General features: G+C 41.9%; 1 protein-coding gene across 1 annotated transcript in view; it reads left to right on the top strand.

Moving 5' to 3' along the window:
• CUL5 (cullin 5) overlaps positions 1-6,742 on the top strand; it is a 95,639-nt gene extending 88,897 nt beyond the window's left edge. The window contains 1 exon segment of the mRNA XM_038536286.1: positions 3,218-6,742. Within this exon segment, the coding sequence (XP_038392214.1) occupies positions 3,218-3,412 (195 nt within the window). The 3' untranslated portion in view covers positions 3,413-6,742.
• The last annotated feature ends 10,833 nt before the right edge of the window (positions 6,743-17,575 follow it).

The following is a 17,575-nucleotide window of genomic DNA, read 5'->3' as shown; positions in this document are numbered from 1 at the left end:
TTACTGAAATTTAAGAATTGCATTGCTGGCATTCTCTCAGTTGCTGAAAGCGAGGTCTGTACATCATGGTAGCCTCTGGTAGATTCCATTGGTTGGGCAGAACCTTGGCATCAAGCTGTATCTTCCTTTGATTACAACTGACTGTGTGTCCACAATAACTGACAATTCTAAGACTGAAGTATTTAAATTTTTGCTTAATTTTAAGACTTATAAGTCCATTGTAATGTGAAATTAGGGAATATTTTTTTAAACTGTTTTTTAAGTTTTATTTATTTATTTATTTTTAGCAATCCACACCCAGTATAGGGCTCGATCTCATGACCGACCCCAAGATCAAGAATCTCATGTGCCTCTGATTGAGCCAGCCTGACACCTCTACTTTTAAAAACAGTTTAAAGCTAGGATTGTGGTCCCTTTTGACGTGAGAAAGAACACCTATTGCAACTGATGTGTGACCATATTAACTTTAGAAGTATTCTTATTAAAACTAAGTTCTCACTTTCACTGTTTTTATTTAATATTATTTGAAACTGTGGCCAATTCAATAAAAAGTATAAAACAAGTGAGAAGAAAAGATTAAAATTTTTTATTACTTCTAGAGCATAGAGTATGATAAAGTAGAAAAAGATGGATGAAAACCAGTTTCTTTTCTATTTAGCAATAAATAAATTTTAAAAACTTAAGAGAAAGGGGCACCAACCTGGCTCATTTGGTTGAGTGTCTAAACTCTTGATTTTGGCTCAAGTCATGATCTCAGAGTTGTGAGATCAAGCCCCACCTTGGGCTCTGCATTCAGCATGGGGTCTGCTTCTCCCTGTCCCTCTGCTCCTCCTGCTCGTGCTCTCTCTCACACTTACTCTATCTCAAATAAACAAACAAACAAACAAATAAAGTTTAAAAAGAATAAATAAATGAGAGTGTTTGAGATCCTTAAAAAAAAGATTAAGGTGTTGGTGGAACTCCCTTTGTGAACTATGAACACTTACTAAAATATCTACAAAAATAAAACAGTATAATGGGCACATGAGTTGAAAATAACTCAGAATTGAACCTACTCTATATGTATAGACAAACTTTGGAATGAAGGAAATAATTTCCATGGACCCTGCAAAAGGGAATGGATTATTCAATAAGATTCGGGGGAGTTTTTTGTTTGGGGTGAAAAATCAGGATACGGTCCTAGTTTCTGGCTACACCAGGATAAATCCCCGATGGATTAGTGTTGAGCAGTTATAGTCATTTTACAGGATATGCAGAGGAAATTTAATTTTTTTACATTGTCTTAAACTGGATAACTGTGTCCAGGCTAGTAAGGCAGCCTGTCCCTTTAGGTCGTGCTCAGCCTTGCTTGTTTCCCCTGATCTTCCTCCAGCCATCCCTGCTCAGATGCATCTGGGTGGATCGAGGGTGAGAGGAACTCACTGGACCTCATAGTGACAGTGAAGGGATCATCCTGTTGTCATGACAATGTCCTGGGTCCTTGCTTTTTGGTGGGATGCTGTATCTGTCACCTGTGGGACTGACTTCCTGTTGCTGTCTCCTGCTGATGTCTTAGCAGATGAGCTCTGGTTCATTCTTTTTCCAGTTGGTAAGGACTACAGGGGCTCTTCCCTGCTCTGACTGCCTGTCCTCTGTTCTTACTGAGCTCTTCAACTCTCCAAGACCCTGCCACATCTCCCATGTGGCCCCTTGGTCCACTTGGCACCCTGTCACTGTCATGTCCTGCGGGATTACCGTTGCCCAGCACTTAAGGCCTATGGGGGTCTGTGAGCTCGACACCCTGTCTGCATCATGTGGGAACTGAGAAGGTGCAGGAGTGCGTGTTCTAGGCATCTTGTCATGCTCCTCTTCCAGTGACGTCCAGCTAGAAGGTGCAGGCCAGGGCCAGTGCCCCGGTGCTGTTCTCTTCACTTCTCAACACTTCTCAAGCACAGTCTCCTCCTCAGCTCTGCCAAAGCTGGGAGAGGAGAGCTTGAGACATTTACGTCATTCCTCCTTCCTGGCTCCCGGGATCTCCATGTGCCTAACGGCTTTCCCCCTTCCTCCTTTCTATCTGGACCCTTGAACTAAGCCCCTGTCCTCAAGAGCCTGGCATCTGAATACAGTGAGAATGGAAGGACTCCTAATGACAGGGGTGGGATCCTCATGTCTCTGTGGGGGACGTGGAAGATTCTTCTGTCTTGCCAAACCGTGTCTGGCCCCCCAGTCTGTTATTGCTTTGCAGCAAAACTTCACTGTGAATGTTAAAAGCCAATATTACCCCTCATTTTGTTTTCACATTTCTTTTTAAGATGTTTTAATTTATTCATTTGACAGAGCAAGAGAGCACAAGCAGGGGGAGCAGCAGGCAGAGGAAGAGGGAGGAGTAGAGTGCCCGCTGAGTACAGAGCTTGATGTGGGACTCAATCCCAGGACCCTGGGATCATGAGAGCCAAGGGCAGACTCTTAACCCACTGAGCCACCCAAGCGCCCCTTCACATTTCTTTTTTAACAAATTCTAATCTCCACCAAGGCAGACGGATCCCTTTGCTTTGCTAAGGACAGAGCTTATACTGGAATAGCAAAAGAGAAAAGAATATTTAATAATTTTCTAATTATCCCTTTTACAAGCTTAATAGTAATTGAATCACCAAGGAAATATTTATAAAATTGATTTAGGCAAACAGTGCTTACTGCTTTAGGAAGTCAGAATGTTTAATTGAATCAATAAACTGGAAGTAATGTTTATTGCAAATATAATTTATTATTCTGATAAATAAGTAAAGAGTAGTAATTACTGATTTTTAAAAATAGACACCAACTGACATGTGGCTACCCCAAGAAATAACTCTGTGGACAATGGAAAAGGGTGGGTAAGGGGTTTGTTATATCTTGATTGATGTTTAACACAATATCTGATTATATACATACTGAGTTCACATATAAGATAAATTTTTAAAATATGGATAGTGTGGAAGAAAGTATCCCAGAACAATAGGTGTGGTTTTCTACAAAGCAGTTATGGGTAATTTTGCTTTTCCTCAAAATCTTTGCAATCAGATTTTCTTTTACAGTGAGTAAAAAAAGGTAATTTAAGTAAAAGCTCCTGGTGTGAAGATAACTAGTAATGAATCTTTTGAATAGATGTTGAAAAGAGAATGAAATACATAGAAAATTATGTTTTGTTCTACTTAAGATTTAATATATTAATGGTCTTTCATTTTTCTTTTTCTTTTAGGAAGCTATCATACAAATAATGAAGATGAGAAAGAAAATTAGTAATGCTCAGCTGCAGACTGAATTAGTAGAAATTTTGAAAAACATGTTTTTGCCACAAAAGAAAATGATAAAAGAGCAAATAGAGTGGCTAATAGAGCACAAATACATCAGGAGAGACGAGTCTGACATCAACACTTTCATATACATGGCATAATCTTGAATATTATGGACAACATTAAGAACCCAGATTTCAGAGTGCTTGGGCAGAAAGTTGTAACAGTTTGTGCTGGAGGAAAGTTTATTTGGACTTTGATTACATAAATATTAAAATCTCTGCCTTATCTGACAAAACAACTATATTTTGCCAGTCACATTAGTTAGCATGATGGCATTCCCTTCATGTTGCACACTCTGTAACAGCATGCTGTTTTGTGGAGAAACTTGCATTCATGAAGAGCCCATGATGAACTTGTAAAAGTAAATTTGATTTATACCCACCAGAAGAAATAGTCGGGAAGGGTGAGGGCGGGGTTCTTGTTGCTTTCCTCTTTTCCTCTTTTTTTTCTCTCTTACAAAAATGTACTTGCACAAGGAAGGATCTTCAGATATTCGTGCACTGAATAATGCTGTTATGTTTTGTTTTTTTAAAAATGCAATTAAAACTAGAAATAGCACTCTTGGTTTCTTTTGATCAAAAGAGGGAGCTGGTCTATACAATATTGGGGGGGTGGCGCAGATGTAGGTGAGAAGATAAGTATTTTAACAGTATCACACTATTCACACCCTCTCCAGTAAAGTGACAGGATTTAATGGTGACCTGAAAATGATACTGAATTTTTCCAACTTAGAAATGTTGGCTTTCTTTAAGCAGGAGACTGCTAGTTTAGATGTTTGTCGTTAAATAAGGAGATTTAAAATCTTACATGGCTGGAGAGCTTGTTTTGAAAAACTGAAGCTTATATTAATTTGTTGCTTCAATTGTTTAAAAAAAATGTATGGAGATAGGTCATTTCAACTGCACAGTCAAAAATGGCAAAACAAAGTGTGTTCACTTACACACTTAACGTTTGTACACCTAATACTTACTATGCCAAATTTATTGAAAACAAGGCAGAAATCTACTCTTATATAATATAGTTACGTAACTGACCTCTTGATCCTGAGCATAGAGATATTTTGGAATTTTAACATTTCATGATTAGGGATTTATAGCCTCAGGTTTCTGGAAAGGAAGACATTCTGTTGTAAAAAGTAGTGATTGTCCATTACCAAGGGAAGAGAAAAACCGCAACGTAAGACCCGAAAAGCATAAGCAAAATTGTTTCAGTCTTAATATGAGCAGTAAACTTGCCAAATATATGTACATATATATTTATATATTTTAAAAAATAAACATTTTTAAATGTTCAGAGGGCAACACTTACCTTATTTGTTTCAGTCGATCCAAAGTAGCAACTTAACTAGTTGCTGACAACTGAACACCCAGAGTAATGCAGAGTTCAGGCCTTGAGGACACAGCAACTTAGCAGAGGAACGTATTCCCTGTTGGGAAGGAGTGGCTCTACATGGATTTTTATTCATTACACTGCATGTTCCAAGTTTCTCGCATTTTCTATCTTGTTTGATACCAAGTAATACTTTAAACCTATGATTTTGGAAATGGTAGGAATTGGAATGCTGAGCTTTGAAAAGTGTACGGTGGACAGTATCATGCAGAGTGCTTTCAGGAACATTCCCTGGAATCCATCCCCAGTCCCAAGCCAAGAGGCATTGTGAGCTGTCTGCTGGAAGGAAGGAGAACAAATTCAGAACATTGAAGGTGTCACTGGTATATATTCATATACCTGTTCTGAAACATAGGAAATTGGAATGTTGTATCTAATTTAAAATCTTACACTTAGCTCTAATAATGTGTCCATTATTAGACCAAGTGTATTATGGAGAATTAAACTAAATTGATGATTGTGGACGATGGATATGTTTGAAATTTTAAAAAATAATTTTGTAATAATTGTGGCCCTTACATTTAACAAATAGTTTAGGATTGGGCATATTTGCTTTTCCCATATAAGAATGCCCAGGGAAGACCATGGAAAGGAGAATTAGAGGTCATTTTTTAAAGTTTCAGATTTGTTGCTTTAAACCATAATTGTTCCCAGAACATGTTTGGAATTTCTCATCTTTTTGGTCATTTAATTTGAGAATGAGAGCCATGATGTTTTGATTTATAAAGAGAATTTAATGCAAAAGTGGGTAACTAAATCCATAGCAAAGTTTTCTATTAAATTTTATAAATTTTTTAATACCTAATTATGTCCTAATTATATTTTGGGAAATTGAACAGCAGCAAATACTGTAGACTTACAGTTTTCATCTTTTTTTTTTTTTGTTATGTATACAAAAGTTTAACTAATTTTTGGTGTTTATGAAAACAGTTTAGTTGACGAGGTGCCTATACCATTGTTAAGTTTTCTTTAAATACGTTTTGATGATAGATTTGCTAATTAAAAAAAAAAATCTGAAAAAAACCGTACCAGCAATGAGCTTAAAAGTACAGAATCACAGTTAGTATCCTTTATTAAGTCCCTTTTCTCTGATTGCACTTAAAAGTGGTACTGTCTGAGCAGGGACGAAGCCTGACATAGTTAAGGGAGAAGAATCTAGGCCACCAGGAGTAGGGCAATGGGATATGTCACAGGTTAATTTAAACTGTGAACACTCCTTTTCTAATTTAAAGATGGAGCCATCTGGAAAATGTTAACCTTTTTGTCCTCTCATTGCCAGAGTAAGTAGACATGAAGCAAAACTTAAAAGAGAACAATTTTAATACTTTCAATGAGAAAACTATTAGGACATTAGTGTTCAATGATTTAATGAGGATCTTGAAATAAATTATGAAGTCTTCCAATTTTTACATTTATTGGTGGGGTCCCTGCATTGTCAGCGTGTTTATTTAAGTCTCTTATTTTGTGCATAAAATGTTAACAATTTCCAAAAATGAAATGTTAGCTTTCTTGTTTTTACTTTTTATTGAATTTAATACAAAATATGACCAGAGTAGTTACAAAGTATTTTGCATTATTTGCAGTAGGATGTCATTGGCCCAGCTCACAGGGCAAATTTTAAAAATTCAATTTGAGTGAAAGATTTGTTAGTTTTCCAGAAAGATTTGCTATCTTAAACTCAAGCCGGTTTTTCTATTTTCATGTAAATGACTGGGATGCTATCTTATAAACTCTTCCAAGGTCATGTTTGTGAAATCAACATTACTTGAGAGCTTTCCTGTCATCTACACTATATATGTTGTCTGGAGTGTTGAACAAATTTGCGTTCCTAAGTTGTAATCTATCTTCGTATGGTATATACGATTTTGAATGTGTGCCACTACATACTGAGATGATAATGCTGTACAATTTTAAATGGTAGCAGTTTCTGTATGCAGTAGGCTGAAATATTTTAATGAACTGCTTAATTTTTGGATTTTATTTTTTAAGTTGTATAATTTATTTTCTTGCAAAATAAAAATGTAATATAAAAGCCTTCACCTATCCAGAAAATGTTCATGTTCTACTCTTAAGTAATTTTTGAGAGTTAAATTTGTGTAATAAGTATATTTACACATTTCATGGTGAAACAGTAAATCTTAGCCTTAGAAATCAAACATGAAAAGTAATCCACTTATTTCTTTTAGATTTCTTTTAGATGATGAAAGCTATCAGAAGTGTAGCTTTCCCAATGGTGATAGCAGCCTAAGGTTATCATGCCTGGAAAAGATAAGATATTTCAGACCTGAACGTGATTAATGCATTCCTTCCATCAGGTTAGATAGGCCAGGTCATAACCACAATATGAATTTTATATGTCAGATAAAAGTAATATATATAATTATTTCATGTTTTGTGTTTTTTGGAAAATTTGTGAAATAGTTAAATTTCAAAGCTAGAGAAAGTTTAGTAATAAGGTTGTGGACAGTGTCTTTCATGGAAGTACCATAGAAACTGGGTGGCTTATAAGCAACAGAAATTTGTTTCGCCCCGTTCCAGAGGCTGGAAGTCAAAGATGAAGGTGCCACCACAGGTGGTTTTGGTCTTGAACCTCTTCCACCGTGCAGCTGCTGACTTCTGGTTGCGTCCTCACATGGAGGAGAGAGGGCTGAGAGAGGTGCCAGGGTCTCTTGTAAGGGCACTAATCTCCTTCATGAAGCTCCTAACCTTATCAAAGCCAGGGCCCCACCTCCCAATACCATCCCACTGGGGATTAGGCTTCAACGTGGGACTTTGGGGCAGATGGATGTCATTAAGTCTATGGACTCCGACTCAACCCTGAGCTCAGCTTGGGACTTGAGCAGGGTGTGGGGTGGGGCAGGGGGGTTAATTTGGAAAAGTCTGGTCTCCGTATAGTATTCACCTAACCCTAGAGATAGACTTCCCACTAACCTTGAGCTTCTGGGCCACTCATTGCTGGGCCTCTCCCAAGTCCTGGTCGGGCCCTGGGAATCCTCTGTGGGCTACACCTCGCACCTCCTCACTACACTCTGCAGAAAAGGATTTTACGTGTTGGACGTTTGTGACAACTGGATTGATTTTCCAATAGCGTTTGCTCATGTTGTGTCTGGGTCACATTTGGGTAATTTTTGCAATATTTGAAACATTCATCCTATCTGTTACAGTGACGAGGGATCTTTGATGGTACTTCTGTGGTGGTTTCAGGTGTCTGAGCTGCCCCCATGTGAAGACGGCATATTGCATCAATAAATGTGTGTGTTGCGACTCCACCAACTGTTTCCTCACCTCCCTCTCCTTGGGTCTCCCTCTGCCTGAGACACAATGTTGTTGAAAGCGGACCAGTTAGTAGTCGCACAGCGGCATCTCAGTATGAAAGGGAAAGGAAGAGTCGCCAATCTTTCACTTTAAACCAGAAGCTAGGGATCCCTGGGTGGCGCAGCGGTTTGGCGCCTGCCCTTGGCCCAGGGCGCGATCCTGGAGACCCGGGATCGAATCCCACATCGGGCTCCCGGTGCATGGAGCCTGCTTCTCCCTCTGCCTGTGTCTCTGCCTCTCTCTCTCTGTGACTATCATAAATAAATAAACCAGAAGCTAGAATTGATTAAGCTCAGTGAGGAGGGCGTGTCGAAAACGGAGACAGGCCAAGAGCTAGGCCTCTTGTGCCAAACAGTCAAGTTGTGAATGCAAAGAAAAAGTTCTTGAAGAAAATTAAAAGTGCTACTCCAGTGAATGCAATAATGATAAGAAAGCCAAACAGCCTTATTGTCAATACAGAGAACGTTCTAGTGGTCTGGATAGAAGATCAAAGAGGCCATAACTCCTTTAAGCCAAAGCCTAACCCAGGGCAAGCCCCCAACTCTTCGATTCCATGAAGGCTGTGACAGAAGAAGCTGCAAACACCTGAAGCAAACGGAGGTTGGTTCATGAGGTTTAAGGAAAAGCTGTGTCCATAACATCAAAGTGCAAGGTATGGCAGTAAGTTCTCCAGACGTTCCAGCTAAGAGCATTACCGAAGGTGGCTACACTTAACAGATTTTCCATGTGGATGGACTGGCCTCCTGGAAGAAGGTGCCATCCAGGACTTTCAGAGCTACAGAGCAGAATCAGTACCTCAAAGCTAAAGGACAGGCTGACTCTTGTCAGGGGCCGATGTAGCTGGTGACTTCAAGTTGAAGCCAGTGCTCATGTACCACTCTGAAAACCCTAGGACCCTTGGGAATTATGGTGAATCTCTTCTGTCTGTGCCCGATGGATGGAACAACACAGCCTGGATGTGAGAAGTGTGTGTTACTGGCACAGAAATGTGCATGTAAATCAACAGATGGGGATGAAGAGCTCAGAAATAAACCTATGCCTTGAATACCAATTAATCTATGACGAGGGAGGCAAGAATATGCAATGGGGAAGGGACAGTCTTTTCAATAAATAATGTTGGCTAAATGGGCTACTTTTTTTTTTTTTTTTTTAAAGATTAGAGAGAGCATGATGGGTGGAGGGGGCAGAGGGGGAGAGAGAATCCCAAGCAGACTCTTCCATATGCAGAGCCTGACAACCATGACCAAGATCATGACCTGAGCCGTAATCAAAAGTTGGACGCCCAACTGACAGAGCCACCCGGGTGCCCTCAAACTGGACCACTTTCTTACACCATACACAAAATTAAGTGGATTAAAGACCTAAATGTGAGGCCTGAAACTAAACTTGGAGACTACACCAAAATGAAGTAAAGGACTCCATCAACAAAACAAAAAGACAACCTATTGAATGGGGAGAACATACCCATAAACGACATATCCAACATGCAGTTAATAACCAAACTATATAAAGAACTCATACAACTTAACATGAAAAAGTTCGAATTAAAAAGGGCAAATTTGGGGATCCCTGGGTGGCGCAGTGGTTTGGCGCCTGCCTTTGGCCCAGGGTGCGTTCCTGGAGACCGGGGATCGAGTCCCACGTCAGGCTCCCGGTGCGTGGAGCCTGCTTCTCCCTCTGCCTGTGTCTCTGCCTCTCTCTCTCTCTCTCTCTCTCTCTCTCATAAATAAATAAAAATTAAAAAAAATAAAAAGGGCAAATTTGTAATTTTATATAATTTTTTTTCTCAGACTCCCCAAAATATCAAAAGTTGGATCCAGTCCTGCTAAAACAATGCAAAAAGAAGGCTGTCGGCAGGCACTCAAATGTGCGGTCAGTGAATGAGAGCATGTGTGTTTGAGAATAGCGTAGATTGAACAGAGGTCAATGTTTTAACCTTCGAATGAGGAGCCTTTATTTTCTAATTGTTTATTCTAAGCTGTAAAATCAAATATGGACTTTCTATACCATTACACTTCTGTTTTGACCCATGGACAGTCTGGAGTCTTAGATTCTTACTTATAAACTTTTATGAATGTCTGATTTTTTAAAAAGACATCCATGTAAATATACGCAATTCTTGGTGTAAATTTTAAGAAATCATGATCAGAAATCATGACGTCCTACAGTGAGTAGAAAGAGTACGTAGCAGCTTCTCTCTGACCTGGTCATGATCTAAGGTCACACGTGCTGATCCAAACTTAGATCTGCTCTCCTCTTTGGCTGCCAGCCTGAAGCATGACAGGTGGCTTCCCTGGATGTTAGGGAGTTTGCTGTTTTCATTCCTTGATTCAAGAAATCCAGCGTTTCTCCTCTTACGTTGTGGTTACGGAGGCAGACTGATGGTGCTTGGACGTTTCCTCAATAGTGGCTGATGTTTGAAGCTTAGCAGTGGGAATGGAGAGGATAAGGAGGTCTGAGGAAAGAGCTGAATTTGCACTAAGCCAGGTTGGGAAATCACTCCTTGTTGAGACAAGTACGGGGCCTCCGAGGAAGAGCAGATGGGGCATTTGGGTGGCTCAGTTGGTGAAGCGTCTGCCTTCGGCTCAGGTCATGATCCTGGGGTCCTGGGACTACTTACCCCGAGGGGAGTCTGCTTCTCTCTCTGCCTTTGCCCCTCCCTCCACTCTTGCTATCTCTTTCTCTCTCTCAAATAAATAAAAAATCTTAAAAAAAAAAAAAAAGTGGAATCTGGGATTACCTTCACGCGGCCATCTCCCTGTGGCTGCTGCAGGTGTCCTCTACCTCCACCATTCTCAGCAGATGCTTTGAGAAAATAGCAGAGGAAATGTGACCTTCAGGCGTGAACTTCTGCAACTTGCCTTCCCTCCCATCCAGGCTTGCCTGGTGGTGCACATCTTCCCCCGCCTGCCTGTCCTCGCTTCTCACTCGGGACGACTCGTTCACTTTCTCACTGAAACTCCATCTCCTGCTTCCTGGGTTTTGCTCCCCAAATCCAAGTATCTGCTATACCTTCCAAACAGCCTCTGGTTATTTCTTCCTTTGCCTACAACCGCGGTTAGTATAGTTTCGGTCCTTGGACAGCAGCGTTACCGCTTGAGAACTTGGAAAGCACAAGGTCGAGCTCCCCGCATCTGCGGGAGCTGGGAGGGCCCAGCAAGCCTCGGGGCCGCGGACACGCAGTGGGTCTGAGACCCGCTAACAGACACGTTCGAGAGGCCGCCGAGGCCGCCGTCCCCTACCTCGCTGGCGCTGTGACCTCAGTTTGTTCTGTTTTCTTCTAAACATCTCGGAAGTGTCGCCCGCAGTCTCCCACTTCGTGCTCCTTGCCGTAGGTCCGCACTGGTTCTGTGCCAACGTCATCGTCCCTGTTGCTTCATCAAAGGTTCTTCAATCTTCCTCTTACTTGATCTCCTTACAGCACTTGCAACTTTTAAATTTAAATTCCAGTGAGGGGATCCCTGGGTGGCGCAGTGGTTTGGCGCCTGCCTTTGGCCCAGGGCGCGATCCTGGAGACCCGGGATCGAATCCCACATCAGGCTCCCAGTGCATGGAGCCTGCTTCTCCCTCTGCCTGTGTCTCTGCCTCTCTCTCTCTCTCTCTCTCTCTCTCTCTCTCTCTCTCTCTCTGTGACTATCATAAAAAAAAAAAAAAGTGTAAATTCCAGTGAGTTAACATACAGGGTAATATTAGTTTCAGGTGTACAATGTAGTGACTCAGCACTTCCCCAGGGGAGCCGGTGCTCATCGCGACAGGTGCGCTCCTCCATCCCCAGCACCTGTTCCCCCCGCCCGCCCCCCACTCCTCCTCTGGTGCCCAGCAGTGTGTTCTCCGTAGTTAAGGATCTGTTTCTTGGTTTGTCTCTTTGTTTATTCCTTTCATGCATTTGTTTTGTGTCTCAAACTCCACACACAGCAGTTCCCAGTTAGTGAATTCATTTCAAGCCCTGGTGTCCGATGCATTCTGGCTTCATCTCACACTTTCCGAGCTCTGCTCTCCTTCCCTGGCTCCTCCTCAGACTTTTCCTCGGATTCCCTCCTCTTGCGGAGCCACATGAGCTTCCACTCCCTTCCTCTTGCTTCCACCACCGTCTGCATGTGGGTGCTCCACACTGTGTCCAGCCCAGGCTTTCCCTGCCAGGAGCAACGGGTCTTTCTGGCTTGTTCTTGAACATTTTACCATATGTCACAAACTTGCTCTACTTAGGAGCTAACTCAGTCCCCCAAGTTAGTTACCTTGATCGAATTTGCTACCACTTCCCTCCCCAACCCACTATTAATTCTACTTCTGTTTTATATCCACAATCGACCTTCGTTTACCCTTACTTTTACTGCGTTTGCTGAATATAAAACATTTTATGTCGTGCTTAAACCATCTCAGGTAGGGCAGCCCCGGTGGCGCAGTGGTTTAGCGCCGCCTGCAGCCCAACCCGTGGTCCTGGAGACCCTGGATTGAGTCCCACGTCGGGCTCCCTGCATGGAGCCTGCTTCTCCCTCTGCCTGTGTCTCTGCCTCTTGTGTGTCTCTTGTGAATAAATAAACAAAATATATTTTTTTAAAAAGCAATAGAAAATACTGTTAAGCTGAGGATGCATCTAACACACCTAATCTACCTAACTTCATAGCTTTCTGTAGCCTACCTTAAATTTGCGTTAGCCTCTAGTTGGGCAAAATCATCCCATTTTATAATGAAGCATTGAGGGGCATCTGGGCAGCTCAGTTGGTGAAGTGTCTGCCTTCGGCTCAGGTCATGATCTCAGGGCCCTGGAATTGATTCCCCCATCGGGTTCCCTGCTTAGTGGGGAGTCTGCTTCTCCTTCTCCCTCTGCCCTTGTGCTCTCTCACTCTGTCAAATAAATACATAAAATCTTTTTTAAAATACATAATAAGGGATCCCTGGATGGCACAGCAGTTTGGCGCCTGCCTTTGGCCCAGGACGCAATCCTGGAGACCCGGGATCGAATCCCACGTCGGGCTCCTGGTGCATGGAACCTGCTTCTCCCTCTGCCTGTGTCTCTGCCTCTCTCTCTCTCTCTATCATAAATAAATTAAAAAATTAAAAAAAACATAATAAAATGTTGAAAGTTCATGTAATTTATTGAATGCTGTGTTGAAAGTGACAGAATGGTTGTCAGTATATCAATTGTTGACCGTAGGGGTTGCAGGGCTGGCTGGGAGCTGCCCAGCATCAGGGGACAGGATGGACCCCTGGCCAAAGAAGATCAGCGTTTCACATGCCAAGTGCAGTTTATACTGATGTGCATCACCTTCGCACCACTGTGGAGTTGGAACACCATAAGTTGAACCGTGTCAGGGACCTCTGTATTTGGCTCATGTCGATTGACTGGGTTTGCATATCTGGCTTTAAGAGAACAAGGAAATCACTGGAGTCTTGGCAGCTGAGGATTGGCCAGCTGGATAGCTGTCCAGGAGCATCTACAGGAACTCAAAAGTTAGAATCCAAGTTTTGATTTCCTGACATGGCTCCCCCAGGCAAGAGGGGTGCCACTTTGGGCCTAGACATTTACTTCAAACAACAGGATATAAACATTTCCACATGTCCATGAAAGAAGCTCTCTTGACACTTTGTACTTCCCAGAACTTCAAAGAAGGAGATGGTTTGTGGAGCTTGTGAAGAAAACATAAGGGAATTCCATATGTTCGTTGGACCTCAGAGGTGTGTATTAGTTTCCCACAGCTGCTGTAACAAAGTACTCCAGACTGAGTGGCTGAGAATGAGGAAATTTATTCTTTCATGATTCTGACGTCTGGAAATCTGAAACCCATGTGTTGCCAGGTTGCTTCCTTATGCAGGTTCTAAGGGAGAATCCGTTCCATGCCTCCCTCCTGGCTTCAGGTGGTTGCCAGAACTTGGTGCTGGTTGGTTTCTGGATGTGCTACTCCACTGCCTGCTTCTATCTCCATATGGTCTTCTTCCCTGTGTCCTCCCTTGTTACAGGGACCCCATCACCGAATTGAGGGCCCAACCTAATCTGTTATGACCTCATTACATCTGCAAAATATTCTATTTCTAAATAAAGTCAGGTTCACAGGTATGGGAGTTAGAACTTTGGGTGACAATATTCAACCTAGTGCAATGAGTTATTCCCATAAATTAACTATTATAGGAAGACTTGTTGATGTGAATAATGACATCCTTGTTGTTTTATGAATGTTATATCCACATTTTCCACTATGTATCTCTTACATGTTTTAATTTTATAATTTGTTCCTTGATGTGAAAATATTGTTATAACCTTCATAAAACTAACACCTACCTCTAGAAAACCACGCTGGGGGATATGGCTGTAATTATGGCCTTTACAGAGAGGAAGAGGCCAAAAATTTTTATTTTATCAAGACTGGTAGTATATTTTCCAAGACATAAGTAGCCACCTAACACTTCTGCCACTAGGTGGCGTTATTGGCTATTGGCTACATTTTTTTATTTTTAAAGATTTATTTATTTGAGAGAGAGAGCAGGGAAGGAGCAAAAGAGAACATCTCAAGCAGACTCCCTGATGGTCACAGAGCCGTGGCTCAACCCCAGGATCTCGAGATCATGACTTGAGCCAACATCGAGAGTCCAAGAATCAGCCACTTAACCAACTGGTTCACCCAAATGCCCTTTGGCTACATTCTTTAACAACTATAATTAACTTTACCATCTAAGATGAACTACATTTCTAAAGATGTAGATCTTTTTCTTTTTTTAGGTAAACTCTACATCTATGTGGGACTCCAACTCACTTCACTACCCTAGATCAAGAGTCCCACGCTCTATGGGCCGAGCCTCAGTCAGACGCTCTGAAAGGTATAGCTCTTTATTAATATAACTGTGTTCAGACACTATGTTTCTTTCCTAAACTGGACTTAGTTCTGTTTTTTCATTTGTTCTGTTTTTTATCTTAATGCTCCATTTCTATCTCCAGAAGAAATTTTTTAAAAAAAGTTTTTAAAATTGACTTATTCATGAGAGACACAGAGAGAGTACCAGAGACACAGGCACAGGCAGAGGGAGAAGCAGGCTCCATGCAGGGAGCTCGACGTGGGACTCGATCCCGGGGCTCCAGGATCACACCCTGGGCCGGAGGCGGCGCTAAACCTCTGGGCCACCCGGGCTGCCCTCCAGAAGAAATTTTAATCCAGTCATTTTCACCTACACTCAGTCAAATTCAGTTATCTCTTCATAAATTGAGGTCTGCCGCTTTGTAGATTGTTCCCTTCCCCTGTTCTGTCTTGGGCATTCCCATCATCCTGGTCTGACTCACACCCAGGGGGGCCGGGTCCACCCTGACTTGTATGGTGAGGTCCAATGTCCCAGGAGTGGGGCCCTCAGGGATCACCAGCTCCAGCTCAGCTGAGTGCCAAGCTCTTCACAGCTCCAAAAGGAAAGTCACCCATCTAGCTGTGTCAGGGCTTAGTGGATCCCTGGGCTCTGTGAGGCTACTGCTTCATCCTGTGTTCCTGTGGGCTCCTGTTTGGGACCAGCTGGCTGACATCGGGGAACTCACATCTACTCTCATAACACAGAACTCACTGTGCTGTCACACCCTTTGTGGCTGGGCCGCATGAAGGTCTGTCTCAGGGATATACACCCCCTGGTGGGTTCTCTGACTTCCTCTCCAGCACCTGCCTTTCTCCTCTGGGTCCTATTTAACCAGTATTTGGGGTGGGGGGTAGGAAATACAGATTTTCAATTTTTTCTTTCACCTGGAACAGTGATATTTTGGAATAAGAAAGCTAGTGTTCTTTTGTCTGTTTATTTTGTTCTGCTTCCCCCCTAGATGACTGTGACTTGACATCTACACACGAACGGGGGACCTCACAGATGGTAGAAGGATCACGACGGAGAGGCGGCACAGGGCAGCACAATCTGGTTCTTAGCTACTGTTTTTTCTACATTCCTCCCTCCACCTAAGTGCAAGTATCACTAAGTTCCTCTGTGCGTGATTTTTTCCTTGGGAAACCTGTCCACATAACACCTTCAACAGTTACCTCTCTGCTCTCACTCTCGACTCTAGGCTTTCATCCTGAATTGGTTCCCAACTAAAATTTATTTGACAAATGTAGATGAAGACCAGAATTAGTTTTTACTCATTTAGAAGTCTAAGCTGCACAAAGTATAGACCACTCAAGTGTGACAATTATTCTGGATGCAGGAGAGTTTTCTATTTTCTGTAAAAAATCCAGAATTTTCTTATGGTTAGATTTTTTTTTTTTTAAACAAGCTGTGCCTTGGGATGTCTGGGTGGCTCAGTTGGTTAAGGGTTTGACTCTTGATTTTAGCTCAGTTCTTGATCTCAGGGTTGTGAGTTCAAAACCCATGTTGGGCTTCAGCAACAGAGCCAGCTAGGTGCCCCAAGCTCCTTTTTTTTTTTTTTTTTAAAAGTTTAGTTTTGAAAAGCAGCTGTTTGCTGTAACTCAAGAGTAAATTTGCTGTCCTTCTCCTTCAAATGCCCCAAGTCTCTTTGAACATCTCTAGAAGCTGTCCTATCCAACAGAGTGGCAGTATTTCCTGTGATGGCACAATTGTCCAATCAAACCTGACCCCTGGGGGCGCCTGGTGGCTCAGTCCATTGGGCTTCCAACTCTTGGCTTCAGCTCAAGTCATGATCTTAGGGTCCTGGGATCAAGCCCTGCATTGGGCTCTGCACTGGGCAGGGAGCCTGCTTGAGGATTCTATCTCACCCTCCCTCTCTGCTCTTCTCCTCCCTCATTCTCTGTCTTTTTCTCAAATATTTTTTTTTTTATTTTAAGCACAGAAGTCAGCTCTCTTTTTTGTAAATATTTATTTATTTATTATTTGAGAGAGAGAAAGAGAGACTGAGTGTGGGGAAGAAGAGAGGGAAAGGGAGAGTGCCAAGCAAACTCCCCACTGAGCTTGGAGCTAACACGGGATTCAGGGCTCAGTCTCACAATCCTGAGGTCATGACCTGAGTCAAAACCACAACTGGGACCCAGGTGTCCTGCCCCTGTTCTTCTAGGGCAAGTCTCTCCTAAGGCAAAACTAGGATAGAGGTTAAGACCTTAGATCCAGACCCAGACTGCCTAGGTTCAAACTGGTGCTTGGTCACTACTTGCTCTGTGACCTTGGACAAATTTTGATACTTTTGTATCTGAATTTCCTTACTTATAAAATGTGGATAGTAACACTCCCTAACTCACTGGGTTTTTGAGAGGATTAAATGAAGTGCACTGTGAAAGAACTGTCCTGTACTAAGAACTGCAGAAGTAACTAGTATTATATCCTGCTCATCCTTCACTGTTTGATCCCCTCCTGGACTCACCAGTTTTGACCTCTCACAACTGGTGATATCTATTTATTTGATATGTATGTGTGTGTGTGTGTGTGTATATATATATATATATATATATATATATATATATATATATATACATAAACATACATTTTTATATATATTTTATATATTTATATAATATGCACATATTATCTATTTTGGGTCTTACACACACAGTTTAAACATGGATAGATATTATAATATTTTCTTTCAGTAGCTATTGAAGCAATAGGTATGGAAAGGTATGTACTTGGCC

This window comes from Canis lupus, chromosome 5 (assembly GCF_011100685.1).
Source record: "Canis lupus familiaris isolate Mischka breed German Shepherd chromosome 5, alternate assembly UU_Cfam_GSD_1.0, whole genome shotgun sequence".
NCBI lineage: Eukaryota > Metazoa > Chordata > Mammalia > Carnivora > Canidae > Canis > Canis lupus.
This window is presented reverse-complemented; position numbering and strand designations above follow the sequence as displayed.